Below are 14,360 nucleotides of genomic sequence, written 5' to 3' on the forward strand. Positions count from 1 at the left end.
GAGCTCTTCCCCGTGAACACAGTCAAAAACAAACAAGGATCTCACAAAGACTAACAGGAAAAAACAGAACTTAAATGCACACAGGACTAATCAAGGAAAGAAGAGACAGGTGAGGAGGGAGGAGAAAACACAGGGGCACCAGGTGAAAACAATCAAGAAAACAGATAGGAGGGAACAGGTAGGAGGGAACACACACAGACAGGAAACCAAAGACAGGTCTAAACAAGACTAAACACAACGCAGACAGAAAACCAAAAAACAGATCTAGACAAGACAAAACACAACACAGACAGATCGTGACACGTTAGGGTCAAAAACACTAAACTCACAACTTAAAATGAAAGCTTTTAGTTTATTTAATAAAAGAGCACATGTTCAATGTGAAAAGTGACAGTAGATATAGATTAGTTGCAATTTGGTTCCAAATACAAAATAATATATATATTTTGTTTTTTAAACACCTTGAATTTCAGGGGGGGCACGGGGCTCCGTTGGCGGGGCGCAGCGTTCCCTCCAAGAAAATGGCAGGGGAAACACTGGTGTTTAAGTAATGCTAGGAAAATGTAAATCCATGCAAATCGTCTATGGTACCAGGTCAGTGCATACACTTATCTAACATTGAATTTATACAGTTGAGTGTTTGGGCTATTGGAGGAAAGGACAAGCTAGTGGCTCGTTTTAAATCAAATTGGGCAATACATCGCTAGAGTTTTTTAACAATACAGCAAGTCCACAAATGTATATGTTGTATCTGCTACCACAAACATGCAAGTTGAGTCAAGTATTCCATAACCTTGTTTACCATAAGCACATATTAAACAGAAAAGAAAGCCACCACCCACGTAGCAGAAAGTCAGCTTCACTTTGTCTCATTCTGTATTAAGAAATAATGAATTGAGTTCTACCCCGATCACTGGCATTGTTTAGTTTGGTAAAACACAGAAGCTGTGAGTAGGTGGGAGAAGGCAAAAAGGCCAAGAAGAGCTGCTGAGGGACTAAGAGTGGGAGTCTGTGTTTACTCGAATAAGTGTTTACTACAGAAGACACAGTAGGATTCAGGCTTGAAAATAAAGAAACTGTAAAAACGATTTGTTCTTCAATTCAGCCAACTTTGACTAGACTAGTAAAACACTCCCTCAGAGTTATTTACTGTATACAAAGCTCTCTACACCATTGGCAAGGAGGTGAGTTTGATGATCAAGTGACAATGGCTCCAATTTAGAACGGCAACTATTTTCATTATGAAATATAACCACTGGACTCAGAGCAAGGAAGTTATACATTTCAAACGTACAAGTTCTCCCTGTTCCTTAGGTTTCATGCAGGTTGTAGTCACACATGGGACTAGCTCCAGCGAACGGTCTTGTCTCTATATTAAATAACAACCATGATAAAAAAAGGAAAATTGCATTGATTGTAAGAAAAACAACATTGTCAGTGTGGATAAAAGGAGGTGAAATCTTTCATTTCTTGTTGAGTGTGTAAGGATGTTTTTTTTACAATCGTTGTCAAACTGAGAATGATTTTTCTCAGGTTTGGAGAACTATAAGCTGATGATACAGTCGAGATAAAGATGTATCCTGCCCTTCAGACTTCCATGTAAATTCGAGAGAGCAGCTGAGAAATAAACATGTGATTTATACAATGCAAGCAGTGTGCTAGAGACAGCTCACACTAACGAGACAAATTAGGGTAGTAAATGAAGGGGAAGCCAGAGGGGATCTGTGTGTGAAGACAAAAGACTCGACTCATGTGGGATTCATGCAGTCGTACTGTACAACGAAATAATTTTTAGCAGATCTTGTTTTTACATTTGTTTAAGTCATCATAATGTGAACCATCAAAGGTTTGAAGACTGCATTTTTCTTGTGATATTTTTAAAGACTCAACTAGTCTCAAGTACATTTGGGTTGTGTAGGATTTTTTTCTGCCCTCCTAAATGATTTCATCTGAGATGAAGAGGTGTCAACCTTATAAATATGTTGTTATAGGTCACAAGAAACTGAGGAGTAGTGCGTATACAACACCGTCTTTAGTCAGAAACAAGCCTGTGGCGCCCCTTAGTGGGCAAACGGTTACAAAGCTCGAGAAAAAAGTTAGGAGTTGTAATTAAACACAGTAGTAACTTTGAGTTGAGTTCTTTATTATTGGTTTAATGTTATACTTACTTCCCACTTCTCTTTGGCTCTCACTGAAAATAAGTGTGTTCTGTAATTGTATACACTTATTTTCCCTCTCTTGTCAGGACTGCAAAGAGCCTCCAGATTGCTGCTTCAGTGAGTCTTTCACCTCTCCGTCGTACACGCTGGGTGTTGACCTGCGCCGTGGCCGACGCCGTTTCTCAGGCAACCTGCAGTTACCCCCGTTGTCATGGCGTCAGGGGTCAAGGACACCTGATGAAGAAATCATAGCGAGGCCAACATCTTTGCCCTTTGGAGCCCCTCCCAGGATAGATATCACGCCGGTTGATCCCGAATGGTGAGTGAACAGAAAAATTAAATCCAACAAACACAAACGTGCTCAATGGCAGTAGAAGCACTTTGTTTAGGAAAACATTTGAACGACCTAGAGACATTCAAACACCTGGAGAAATCTAAACATTAGGATGATTTTTCTGTAACTGGAAAGGGATATGCTTTAGATAATGTAGCATTTCTTCTACATGAATAAAGATGCAACACTTAAAAAGCATTGAATGTTAGTTTTTGTCCCAGTGTCCTGCAAAACAGAATCAGAATATCTTTATTGTCACCATACAAAGTATACAAAAATTATTTTTTAGTGAAAGTTGGCCAACCTCACCTTAAACAAAGACTACCTCAGCTTATGTTTTAAACAAAGAATATATTTTCTGAAATTAAACATAAACCTTCAGGGAGAAAGAGTTTAATTTCTCAATGTAGACTGCAGTCTGCTACTAGATTTTGTTAAGCCCATACTTATATTGATATTTAGGAATTGATAAAAAAAATTGTAAATCTGATATTTTTTATATATTCTCTGAATGGGGACCAAGTTCCATACTGTGCAGGAAATGTCAAACTTGAAAAATTAGCTTGTTAGTGCTCTCTGGTGGACAAACTATGTAAAGCTTCTCAAGCTTCTCAATAATTTGCAACCTAGTTTGGCATTTCTGTGTTAAAATGTCTTAAATGTCTCTGGTCATCACATAGACTAATACTAATATAGCTGCAATAAGGTACCACAGTTTCATTTATAAACCCCACATATGTTGACACCTTGTCTATAAGGTGTGTACTTGTCGTACCTACAGTAAGCCTCTTTCTTGTTGTTCTACGCTTGAGCCTGGACTATGTCGGGACTTTTCTACAGCTTTTGATGGAGCAATGTGGATTTTGTTTTGGTTGCGAAGCATCCGAAAAAATTGCATGAATATGAGATGTTAATGGTGAATGTCTGTCCAAATCTACTAACAGGCTGACGTTCACCAATTCCATAAATGGAATTTTAAGTACTAATCATTGGAGAAAGTTATTTGTCAAACCACAGAATCCCTCAGTTATACTAAGCAAAGACTCAGCTTCAGAAAATGTGTTAGAAGCCCTCTCTGCATTTGTGACTGAGCTGCCATGTAGCACTAAGCCTGTTGTTGATTACATTGCCTTGCTTCATTATTTATGCAGCATGCCACACACACACACACACACACACCCGCACACGCACACGCACACGCACACGCACACACAGCAACAGGTACCATGTATCAGTTTCAGATAACAGATACTCAAACACAACAGCAAGTGGCCAGTTTCTGGGCAGTCGGCCAGTTGTCCAGTCGTGTCAAATTCAGACATGCTTTTACAAAACTAGCTAATCACTCCTGATTGGACCAGAGTCACTTGAGGAACACTTTAAATAGAGTAGCCAGGTGATTAATTTCTTACAGTGAGATGAATAAGGACTGCAGGGAAGATTGGTGCTCATCAGTCCTGATTGGTGCTGCACTTAAGTTTATGGGTGTTCATGTGTCCTGTATAGACATCTGGTGACCTTTTTAAATATACATATATATATATATGTCAACAAAAGGGATAAATGATCACGTTTTATTTAATCTACTTATTGACTAATCATTGTGTCTTTTTGCAATACAGGACCTATTATGGAAATAAATAATGAGCACACTTAAAAAACAAATGAGAAATACATGTATTTACCTTCACGACATAACGTTCTCTGATGAATCACATTGAACATAAAATCCTGTTTATTGAGTGAATGTTTGAAGATCTGAAATTTAAATTGCTACCAGAAGGGAGCAGTGTGTACACGGTTGACTGGACAAGTTTACACACACATTCACACAAACACACTGGTGACAGATTAAAGGAACAAGCTAAGTAGAAGAGTAGATGCTTCCACACTGAGGGTTACTGAATGGGTTGATGAGTGTGAAAATGATGCAAGTAAAATGTGCTACGGCATGCATGGTAGGGGAATAATACACTTCCAGAGACATGGAGGCACGGAAACCTTTCTTGTGTTGGCTTGTGGCAATAATTTTAATATATAACCTTTTTTATATATATCAAATCATACAATGAAATTCTTTTTTCTTAACAGCATGTTTGTTGGTGGCTGTTCAGTCCACTTGGGCAAATGCAGAGTTTATGGCAGACGAGCTGTCTGTCAGTCGTCAGTAACCCTGGTGGTGGAGGCAGACATGTTTCCCCACATGTACTTTTCTCTCTTGGCCTTCCTCTCTTTTAAAAAGCTATCACACTTCCTCCAGGCAACACTGCTGCTATATGTCAGGGTCAGCAGAAACTTCCCGAAGGTCCTAAAGTCTAATTGCTCCCTTCCCTAGAAAAGCCTGAAGTGTGTGTGTGTGTGTGTGTGTGTGTGTGTGTGTGTGTGTGTGTGTGTGTGTGTGTGTGTGCCTGTGTATTATATGCATGTCTAAATATGTCTGCGGCACAATTAAAGTACCCGTCATCAGCTCAGCTCCTCAGTCCCCTCTTTCCCTTGTACTTATTTAGGTGCTTAAATCAATGTTTGGAAGGAGGCGGAGGGAGCAAGAAGTTATTTTGGGATTCAATTATTCTTCCTGCTGATGCACACAATTGTTTCACTGTGCCTCATGGATTGTGTGCGTGGCTGAGTGTGCTTGTGCCACCGCCTGAGAAAAGCCAGTATGGTGCAGAAGAAACCTGTAAATAAGTGGCAATAACTGAGTCAGGGACTGGTGAATAAACTGGATACATGTGTGTTTATTAACAGGTGTCTTTGGCATGTACAGGACAGAGATTATAGGTGCGATTTCATCCACTTTTACGATTTGCTAATTAAATTGGTTGGAACTGAAACATAAATAAATCGTATACTCATTGCTACACAGAGATTTGATGTTCAGTAATGTTCCATATAATAAGACATGAAACAAACTTAATATGTTCATTGTATTTTCTACATTGCTTTTCACCATTTTAGGTAAGGCTGGTGCTCTTTGAATCAGTAATCTTGTAGCCCCCCTTTTTTTCAGCAATGAAATTGGCACCACCTACGGCTTATCTCCATAAACCAAATCCTTTCACTTGTGCAACATGATCATGCTCTATCGGCTGAAGGGCTTCAGATAACGACACACTACAGCAAACCTACCAGTGATGATAGACTACACACACTCTGCAAAAGTGGAGTGGTGTCTAAGCTGTGTCACGAAACAAGTAAAAACCTCATTGTGCGGTTTGATTTCTTATTCATTTCTAGTTTTATTGAATTTCACAGAGATTTCTTTAAAACATATTTTGAAAACAAAGGAGTAAAAAAACAAACAAAGAAAACTATACTATACCTCAGGACCTGACCTTAGTATGTGTTCAGGTTAAGCTTCTTAACATTTATCGATTTCAGCGTGCTCCTCACCCTGTCGTAATGACAGTGTTCAGATTATGGTTCGTCTGCACTCGGTGTACTTTCTTTTTGTGGTGTGTTGTCGAGCACTGCCCTCTCCGCTGGTGTTCCAGACAGATTTGGTGTTTGTCGGAGTAATCCACACAGCCAGTGAGCCAAAATTGGATCTTACATTTTTAATTTTAGCACGCACAGGCAGAGACAAAGGCAGGCAAATAATTCACATTTGTATTTCACTGAGATTTAGCTATTTGGATTCAAACATACCTACTTTGGATATCAGCAGATTATCTTGGTGTTTTGGACACATGTCAACGACTTTAATTTGGACGCATTGGAAAATAAGAAGTGCTCTTGCTGCAATCCAACTTCAACGAACACCAACAGTCAACATGCTTCTAATATTTCAACACCATTTTGCATGATTATACAGCATAGTGGAACATTGAATGGGCAAATATGATCCAGTTTTATGCTAAAGCTTAAGAACGAGCATTCGTGTCTGCAACAGTTTCATCGGCTTTGGGAAGGTTTTGGTTCAGAGGAAAAATAATCTGTTTTTAATCTGTATTTAATTTGTCTTCTCTCCTGGTTGTCAGTTTGTGTTGCATAGCAATCTTCTCATGTGTGAGTGTGAATTAAACCTATGAGTAGTTTTGTCTGTTAGGTTTGGAGTTGACAGGGATGTTAATAGGATAACTGTCTACATGATATAAAATACTTTTAACAGCCTTGGGAGCAGTCTGTAGCGGACACCACTCCTTTTCTGTTCTCTAAGACTGTACACAAAGGAAATGTAACAAGGTCACCTTGAAATCTTGAAGCCCTCGTTCATCTTTATGGATATCACAGATTATTCCACAGACCACACGTAACCCCTTTTGTTCTCTGTTGTGTTTTATTCATTTCACCATTGACTTTGATCCTTTGTTTATATTTGCATTTGTCATATTGTGCAGCCTCTTTTCATTCAAGGCAATGTTTAATACCTGATTTCTCTTTGAGTTTTAGAGTTATTGATTATATGAACCTTTGTGAAGGAGTACAGGTGTATTAATGTCTAACTACAATGCATTATTTTTGCACTTATCTGAGAGATGTAGCTTGAAAAAAGGAAATGAGGAATAGATGTTGTTTTGTAGCAAGAGATGCTACTCATAGGATTCTCATTAACGAACCTAAACCCATCACATACTCAAGGTCTATATCATCGCTATATGACATACACACTCATGATAAAAAAACACATTTGCCTATCTTATTCCCATTACATTGGTTGGTGATTGGCTAATGGTTACACAAGACAAAACATCATCATGACATCATAAAGTGGTTAAAATCTGATCAGCTCATTTTCAGACAGGTTTTTATATAAATGGATCAGGACAGAAAGAGAGCGAATCTTTTTTTCTGAAACTTTCAGAATCTCTTTACACAGAGGGGACACATGTTTAGGTATACAATACATGGAAAGTGGATTTTGCACATTAGGTGACCTTTAAACAAGACTCTCCACAGCCAAGCTGAAAAACACATCACAGCAAAGCAAGAGCACTAGTTGCTGCTAACAATCAATACAATATTTGATGCAAAATAATCATTGTAAAATATTAGTAAAATGTGAGATGAATGCCCATCACAGTATCCCAAAAACTAAATTGTAAAACAAAGTATAAAGGGTACTCGATTCAAAATTAAATAAAGAAAAAATAGAAACAGATCAACCTGCTAATAGCTAACGGTCAGTCTTTTGAAAGCTTTGGTCTATCCTGTTCTATCATCTCATAGATTTCAAGATATTTCAGACATTTATGGTGCACAGAGGACTCCTACTGACTTTGGTAATCCCTTCACCATTCCACTAGCACTACTATGAATTGGACCTTTGTAGGTTTAAGTGAAATGTATCAAGAGCTATTGAATTTATTCCAATATCATTTTGTTGATATATCCATTTCCGCCTGAAGGAATCATTTTAATCACTTAGGTCATCCCTTTACTTTTTATGTAGTGCCCCCATTTGTTAAATATTTCAACCTGTCATACTTTGTGTTCAGTATTCATCAACACATTTAAATCTCATAATTTAATAATTGACTGATCATTTAGTTTAAGTCATTTTCAGAAATGGGCCAGATGCCTATAATACATGTAGCCTTTTTATCTGTCTCCATTTCAGCAGACACCATTATTAGTATCCACTTGTTCAAGGAACACAGCCCACCAGTAAAGGGCTGCCAGCGCTCCGTTTTAGATCTCTGTTCTTCCTGTTCTGTGACCGTGCATTGTGTGCTTTCATTCCAGCTCAGGGTGTACAATCCAGACTTTAATGCGGAATGAAATGGCCCAGTCACTCTAATTCAATCCCTTTCAATCTAACATCACTTATAAAATGGATTTATAACGTTGGTTTTTCTGCCGCGTCTCTTCTGTGCTTTGTCATTCATCTTTTGTCAGACATCTTGCTAATGTCAAGAGCCAGCAATAGTATTTCACATTTTTTGTAGGTGTTTTGTGTTAATTTTTCTTAGTTCTAACGCATCAGCTCTATATTTATTCAAGCAGATTGAGAAATAGTACGAATTTGGTTGTCCTTGATTAATTTTATGAAGTGTTTTCTTAGTGTCAGTTTTCTATCACTGGACATAGTGATGCTAATGAGAGCATCAAATGATTTGGCATTAGTAACAAGTGTTTCTTTGGCTCTGATCTGAAGCAATGTTTGTAAATGTGCTCAGTGGTGACTGGCAACCTATTTTAATCATTACGTTTTACGAGGATTCTTATTTGTGTGTAAGCCAGCCTTCCCTTCCTGTGTAAAGTGTTTTAACTGAGCTATGCTTTACAGCCACTTTTAATTTCTGCTATTTCTGTGTGCTTTTGTACACAGCAATTCACTCTACCAATAATCATTTTCTCTGATGAATGCTCATCCTTTACTTGCAATCAAGTAAAGCCTTTGCTTCTTTGCCCACAAGGCATTCAACAATTGCTTACAACACACACATCCACAGATTCTTCTCTCTTCATTTTGCATGTGTTTAGTTATGGGGGAGATCACTTGAAGTTGCAGTGGATGGTACCACAGCCCTGTGCCACACCTGTTCATCATCCTCTCTTGAGCTGCTTTTTCCAGTGAGACCTCAGATTCAACAGTTACTCTACAGTCGAACATGTATCTACTACTAGTGCTAGCAACAAGACTCTTACTTATCCTAACTGTTCATTCTCCAGTTATTGTTGTTACTAAACACAGCAGATTCCTCGCTAGCATCGTTGTTTTGGGCCTTCTTTGCAAATCTCCAAAGTCTCCAAAGTTAGTGTGAAGTAGGCTTCCTTTGTTTGCCTCCGGTTTGACATTGTCAAACGAAAAGTGAATGAATGTTCTAGTTTTTCACACACTGTGCAGACAGCTCACATATCGTATTGGATGCTCCTGGGATGTATTAGTCAGTAAGAAAACTACAGGATAGTTATTTGTAACCCTATGTCCACTGTTGTATTTTGTGATTGTACTTTGAATAGCTGAGCCAGGGAATGCCATGCATCGTTGTCTGACTTTTAACCACTAACTGACACACAGTGTGCTGTGCCCCGTTGACACATATTACTACAAGTATATTCTTCTTTATAAACATCCTGGGTAAGACTATTTTTCAAAGGTTTTATTGGCAAGCATTAAGTGAGAAAACTCTCCATGCCTAGATGGCTCCGAAGCATCAGTGACTCACAACCAAAACAAATCAGTCCACAGAGTAGACGAGCAAGTGCTCACATTTCCAATATTCGTCATGCTGCCATTCTACCTCTTCTGATGTTCCTTTTGGATTTGTCTCCCTTATACTCCCATCTCTCTACCTTTTAAGGCATTGCTCTTCTTATTCTCTCTCCTTTTCATCACTCAGTGTGGCCCTCTGTGTGAGGATGTGGATCTGAAATGCCTCTATCAATTATTTCTTTCTTTCTCTACATACTGAGGCAATCTCACGGTTTAATTGCTTCTACTCAGACAGAATTATGGATGGCTAAAAGTGAGAGTGTGTGTGTGTGTGTGCGTTGTGGAATTGTGATCGAAAGAAACGGTATGTAATAAGTTATTTGTGGTTTCATTCTTACTGCAAAGAGACAACAGGCTCAGTCAGTAGCATGCTTTAGACTGTTTATTTTAATGAATTGACCTTTGTTGCAGTGTGTATGTTTTTCCTCACTGATGCGCATTACGCTGTTTGCCTTTATCGCCCATCCAAATTGCAATTTTTTTTCTTGGCCGGCACTCACCAGTTGCCTGCCTCACTAAAGGTCACAACATCATCAGAAACATTACCACAAATCCCAGCTAAACAGAAAATAAATAATACATTTGACAACCTGTTACTGTGCCTGCCTGCTTGTCGTCACAACAACCACCAGCCAATCCTTAACAGGGTAGGCGTGGCTTGCACTCGCTGCGTGCCTGCTCTCAGCTCCTTGTGTATATTCTGAATGAAACAGCAAGTGAAGCATTTGCCTGCGTGCTTTGCTCTGCGTAGCTCACCACTTTGACTGTGCAAGTGAAAGGGAATCTGACTTGAGGCTCCGCATAGTGGAAGTCACTCTGTGCCACACCGGGAGTGCCTTTGAGAGAAGTGGGGGCTGTTTGCGGAGAGAGGAGGTCAGTCAAGCGGTGCTTGATGGAGGGGAGAACAAGACAGGAAGAGGCAGAGAGCAGCGTTCAGCCCTTCTGAATCTTTCATAAGGGAAATACTCCAACATCAAGCAGCCTGGATGGACTAAGAGAAAGAGTTGGTACTGAGGTGGGCATCCAGCAGGCACCAACTGTGAGAGAGGGACACAGAGAAGCACTGGGGGGAGCACGTTTCAGACAGCAACACCAGGAGGGAAATGGAAGAGAGGCTGTGTTGAGAAAAGAGGAATTATTCTCTCCTGGTATGAGCTGCATGTGACCCTGCTGTGGGTAAAGCACCTCTAAGAATCTCTGATGAACAGAAGACCAGCAGGAAAGCACGTTGCTTTATCCAAAAGGAAAGAGAGAGGGCGAGGGCACCACTGCTGGATGGCTAATCCCTTAACCCGTGAAGAAGCGGTAGAAAAGGAGGAAGGATAGGAAGCAAGGAGGCAACACAAACAACAAAAGGGTATGTGTGAGCTGGCCTTTTCCTGGGTGAATGTTTGTGTGTGAGGTAGTCTCAATATTTCGGCTACAACATTTCAACCCAGCGCAAACTTCTCTGGTGTCTGGAGGATGAAAAATAAGCTGTACATGAGCAGCTGATGACTGAAGTGAAACAGGAAGGGACTGAATTTGTAAGAGGACAGAAAGACTGAACCCAGCCTGTGGGAATGTCATCCAACGAGCTGAGCGTTGACATGGACTCCTGCATCCGGACATTCAAGGAGCACATGCACCTGGAGCTAGAGCCTCCCAAAATCCCAGGTGTGGGGGGAGGGAAGAGGGGCGCCACGTCTCCCAAACTGTCCCCAAGAAGCTCCCCGCGCCTCTTCCGCAAGCTGATGGTCAACAAGAGCATCAGACAGAGACGGCGCTTCACTGTGGCCCATACCTGGTAAGGCCTGTGGTGCTGGGTCATTGAAGAAATAAGAAGGAGTGTTGAGACATAAAGGAAAGAGAATACATGTGCAGTGGTTGAGGGATGTGACAGAAGATTAGAGTAAGGAGAGATAATATGGAGAGGGGAAGGGTTTGGATAAAAAGAGGAAACTGAAGCATTGAATCTGTTGGTGGCGGGGGGGATTAGGAGAGATGGTTAGTAACAGTGGGAGGTTGGGGGAATGCAAGGAAAAGGGATGTAAGCTGAGAGATGGGTAGATGAATCATGTAAGATGTAGAGGGGTTAAACAGACAGCTAACAAGGGGGAATGGTAGATAAATTGAGTTGTTTTTTTGAGAAAATGAGTCAGAATCTCTACTAACAAGAAAGACTGTTTTGAGAAATTATTGTAAAAGGGCCAAAAATAAATGAGAGGGTTACTGTCTGGGGATTTGTCACTGGGTTAGATGATTACATAATGGAATGAAGTCACATTCAGCCGACTCCCCTGTCCTCCATTTTGATGAAGTCCATCCCTGCCCTGTACCTGGGTACAATGGATGTCTGATTGAATCAGTGCTTATTTTGGATGGATGCAGTGATGTGGACGGTGTTTGGTGCGTTACGCAACATGGTGCTTCTCAACCTTTTTTGGGTTCACAACCCCAATGAACAAATGGATGTCTGCAGAGAACACAACACAAGCGTATCTCAAAATGAAAAAAGCATTCCACAAAATAGAATCTGCTTTAATTCCTTTTTTGTTGTGTCATTCACATTTATGTTATTTCTCTCGGCTTGTTCTCCAGAAAAAGCCCAGAAGCTGTCAGTTTGACTTTTATTGAAAAATATCACAGTGTATTGAAAATAATGTATTCTCATATTTACTTTATACCTATATGTTGCATAATGTTTTGCCCCATCCCCCTCTCTCCCCCCGAGTCTACCTCATCCTTTGCAGCAGTTAGGGCACTAGTAGGAATAAATGGAGAGCTTGCTATGTTATGCAATGTATGGATTAGAGGCGTGGAAAATAGCTGGTGGGATTTGACTTCAAAGGCTCAAGGTGACTCTTATCCCTCATAAAAACAGCAGTTGCAGTAAATTGGTTCAAATTGGGCAGGGCAAGCAGAGATGCTTTATTTTGTCTTTGTTGTGAAGGTGAACACCATTGTCTGCAAAATAAGGAATTAACCTATACCCATGAACACATACTAGAAATTAATGAAATGTGTCATATGTATACGATTTTGTGGTAACATGATAAAGCTGGCTTGTCTCTGCTTGAAAGAAACAGCCTCTGTTGGGGTTAGGAGGGAAAGGAAATAAGTAAGATAAGAATCTGCTCCTGTTTGTCTACATGCTAGACTGTTTGTATGATGGAAAGCAGATATGCGTTTTTTCTGTGTGTGTCATGTTAGTGCGGTCATAATTGTGAATGTGTTAGAGTTATTGTTGATGCTATTTGTGTGTTTTTTAGAGGCACATATTGCATTTGTGAATGTAATGGATGTTTACGTTGTCTTATCTCCCTGTATCTCTCGCTCTCTGCTCCCTCCCCAGCAGCCGGCAGAGCGGGGACTCGTCTGTTAATCTTCTCTGTCTGTCATTGTTCAGCCTATTTCTGAGGAGACAGGGAGATTTGCGGGGCTGGTTTGGTACAGGGGGAATAACAAGGAAAATAACTTCATTTTGAAATATTTACGATGCCACTAGTGTCCTTTACCTTGTTTATTCTCATAAATCCACAGTACATAGGCTCGTTTGACGACACAACAACACCCGTAACACCCATCATAACCATTAAGTGCCTCGCCGGTCCATTAACAGCCACTTTCATGATTAAGTGTCCTTGAGCGAGACACCGAGGTCCATCATGCTCACTCTCAAATGCTCTAAGTGACAGGTACAAAGCTAAAATTGGAAATAAAGAGATTAACAAACAAAGCCCAGAGCCCAAAAAAGATTCCACTGCCATGCATGGCAATCAGCACAATGAGGTTAAACAAATGTGTACATTAAAGGGAAATGACACTTGCTGTAATATACCAGGTGTGTTAACCTTTTTGTACATGTTATCAGAATAGATGCTAGTTTATAGTTAATAAAAAGCGTAAGTAATGATTGCAAGAGCAGTCTGCTTTGTCCATGACATTAGATAATCTGGTTAATGCCTCAACAAATCATTACCATTGCATTATAATAATTGTCTCCCCATCTGAGCCTTATTTTTTTAGGATGATGAATGACTGTTGGCCAGACCTTTTCTACTGTGTTGGGTGAATGTAAAACACATACTAATTATGTTATCATCTTATTATACATTCTCCAAAATGTAGCACTGCATTAATCATCTCGGACAATCATTACCAAGTGATAAATTACTTCAACAAATAGATATAAAGTAAGAGTTCTTAAGCAACTTCTATCATAATAACATGAGAAGATTCCTTTCAACTGTTGCAGTCCAAGAGACTAGTTGCTTTTCTTCCAAACCATTGGCTAAGGGGTTATTTTTTGGTCATGAAAAAGTCACAAAGCTTTTTTTGTCTTGATGTGGATTCAATAAAAAATGTTAAGATGTAAGCACATTTTAAAATAACCAAAACCCTGGGTTTAATCACTTAATCATAAACACACAGATACATTTTACACATATATTATCTCAGTCACTATCTGCTCATAAACATAACAAAATTATCATTTTGCACATATTTTACACACACACACACACACACACACACACACACACACACACAACACACACACAACACACAAAACACACAAAACACACACCTCAACACACACCTCAACACACAACACACACAACACACACCTCAACACACACCTCAACACACACAACACACACCTCAACACACACAACACACACAACACACAACACACACAACAAACACAACACACACCTCAACACACACA

The 14,360-nt window shown here is 39.8% G+C and overlaps 1 protein-coding gene across 2 annotated transcripts in view; it reads left to right on the forward strand.

The window, feature by feature from the left end:
* The window catches only part of LOC104956763 (cAMP-specific 3',5'-cyclic phosphodiesterase 4B-like), a 106,976-nt gene that overhangs the window by 12,975 nt on the left and 79,641 nt on the right, over window positions 1-14,360 (forward strand). Inside the window, exon 2 of one of the 2 annotated variants that reach the window (XM_010784295.1) lies at window positions 2,246-2,478. In XM_010784295.1, coding sequence (XP_010782597.1) covers window positions 2,246-2,478 — 233 coding nt within the window. Of the gene's footprint in view, window positions 1-2,245; window positions 2,479-10,395; window positions 11,439-14,360 lie in introns of those variants that run through there. The other variant, XM_010784296.1, reaches the window with a different exon arrangement.

This window comes from Notothenia coriiceps, unplaced genomic scaffold, assembly GCF_000735185.1.
Source record: "Notothenia coriiceps isolate Sejong01 unplaced genomic scaffold, NC01 NC01_scaffold00026321, whole genome shotgun sequence".
In the NCBI taxonomy this organism is placed as follows: Eukaryota; Metazoa; Chordata; class Actinopteri; order Perciformes; family Nototheniidae; genus Notothenia; species Notothenia coriiceps.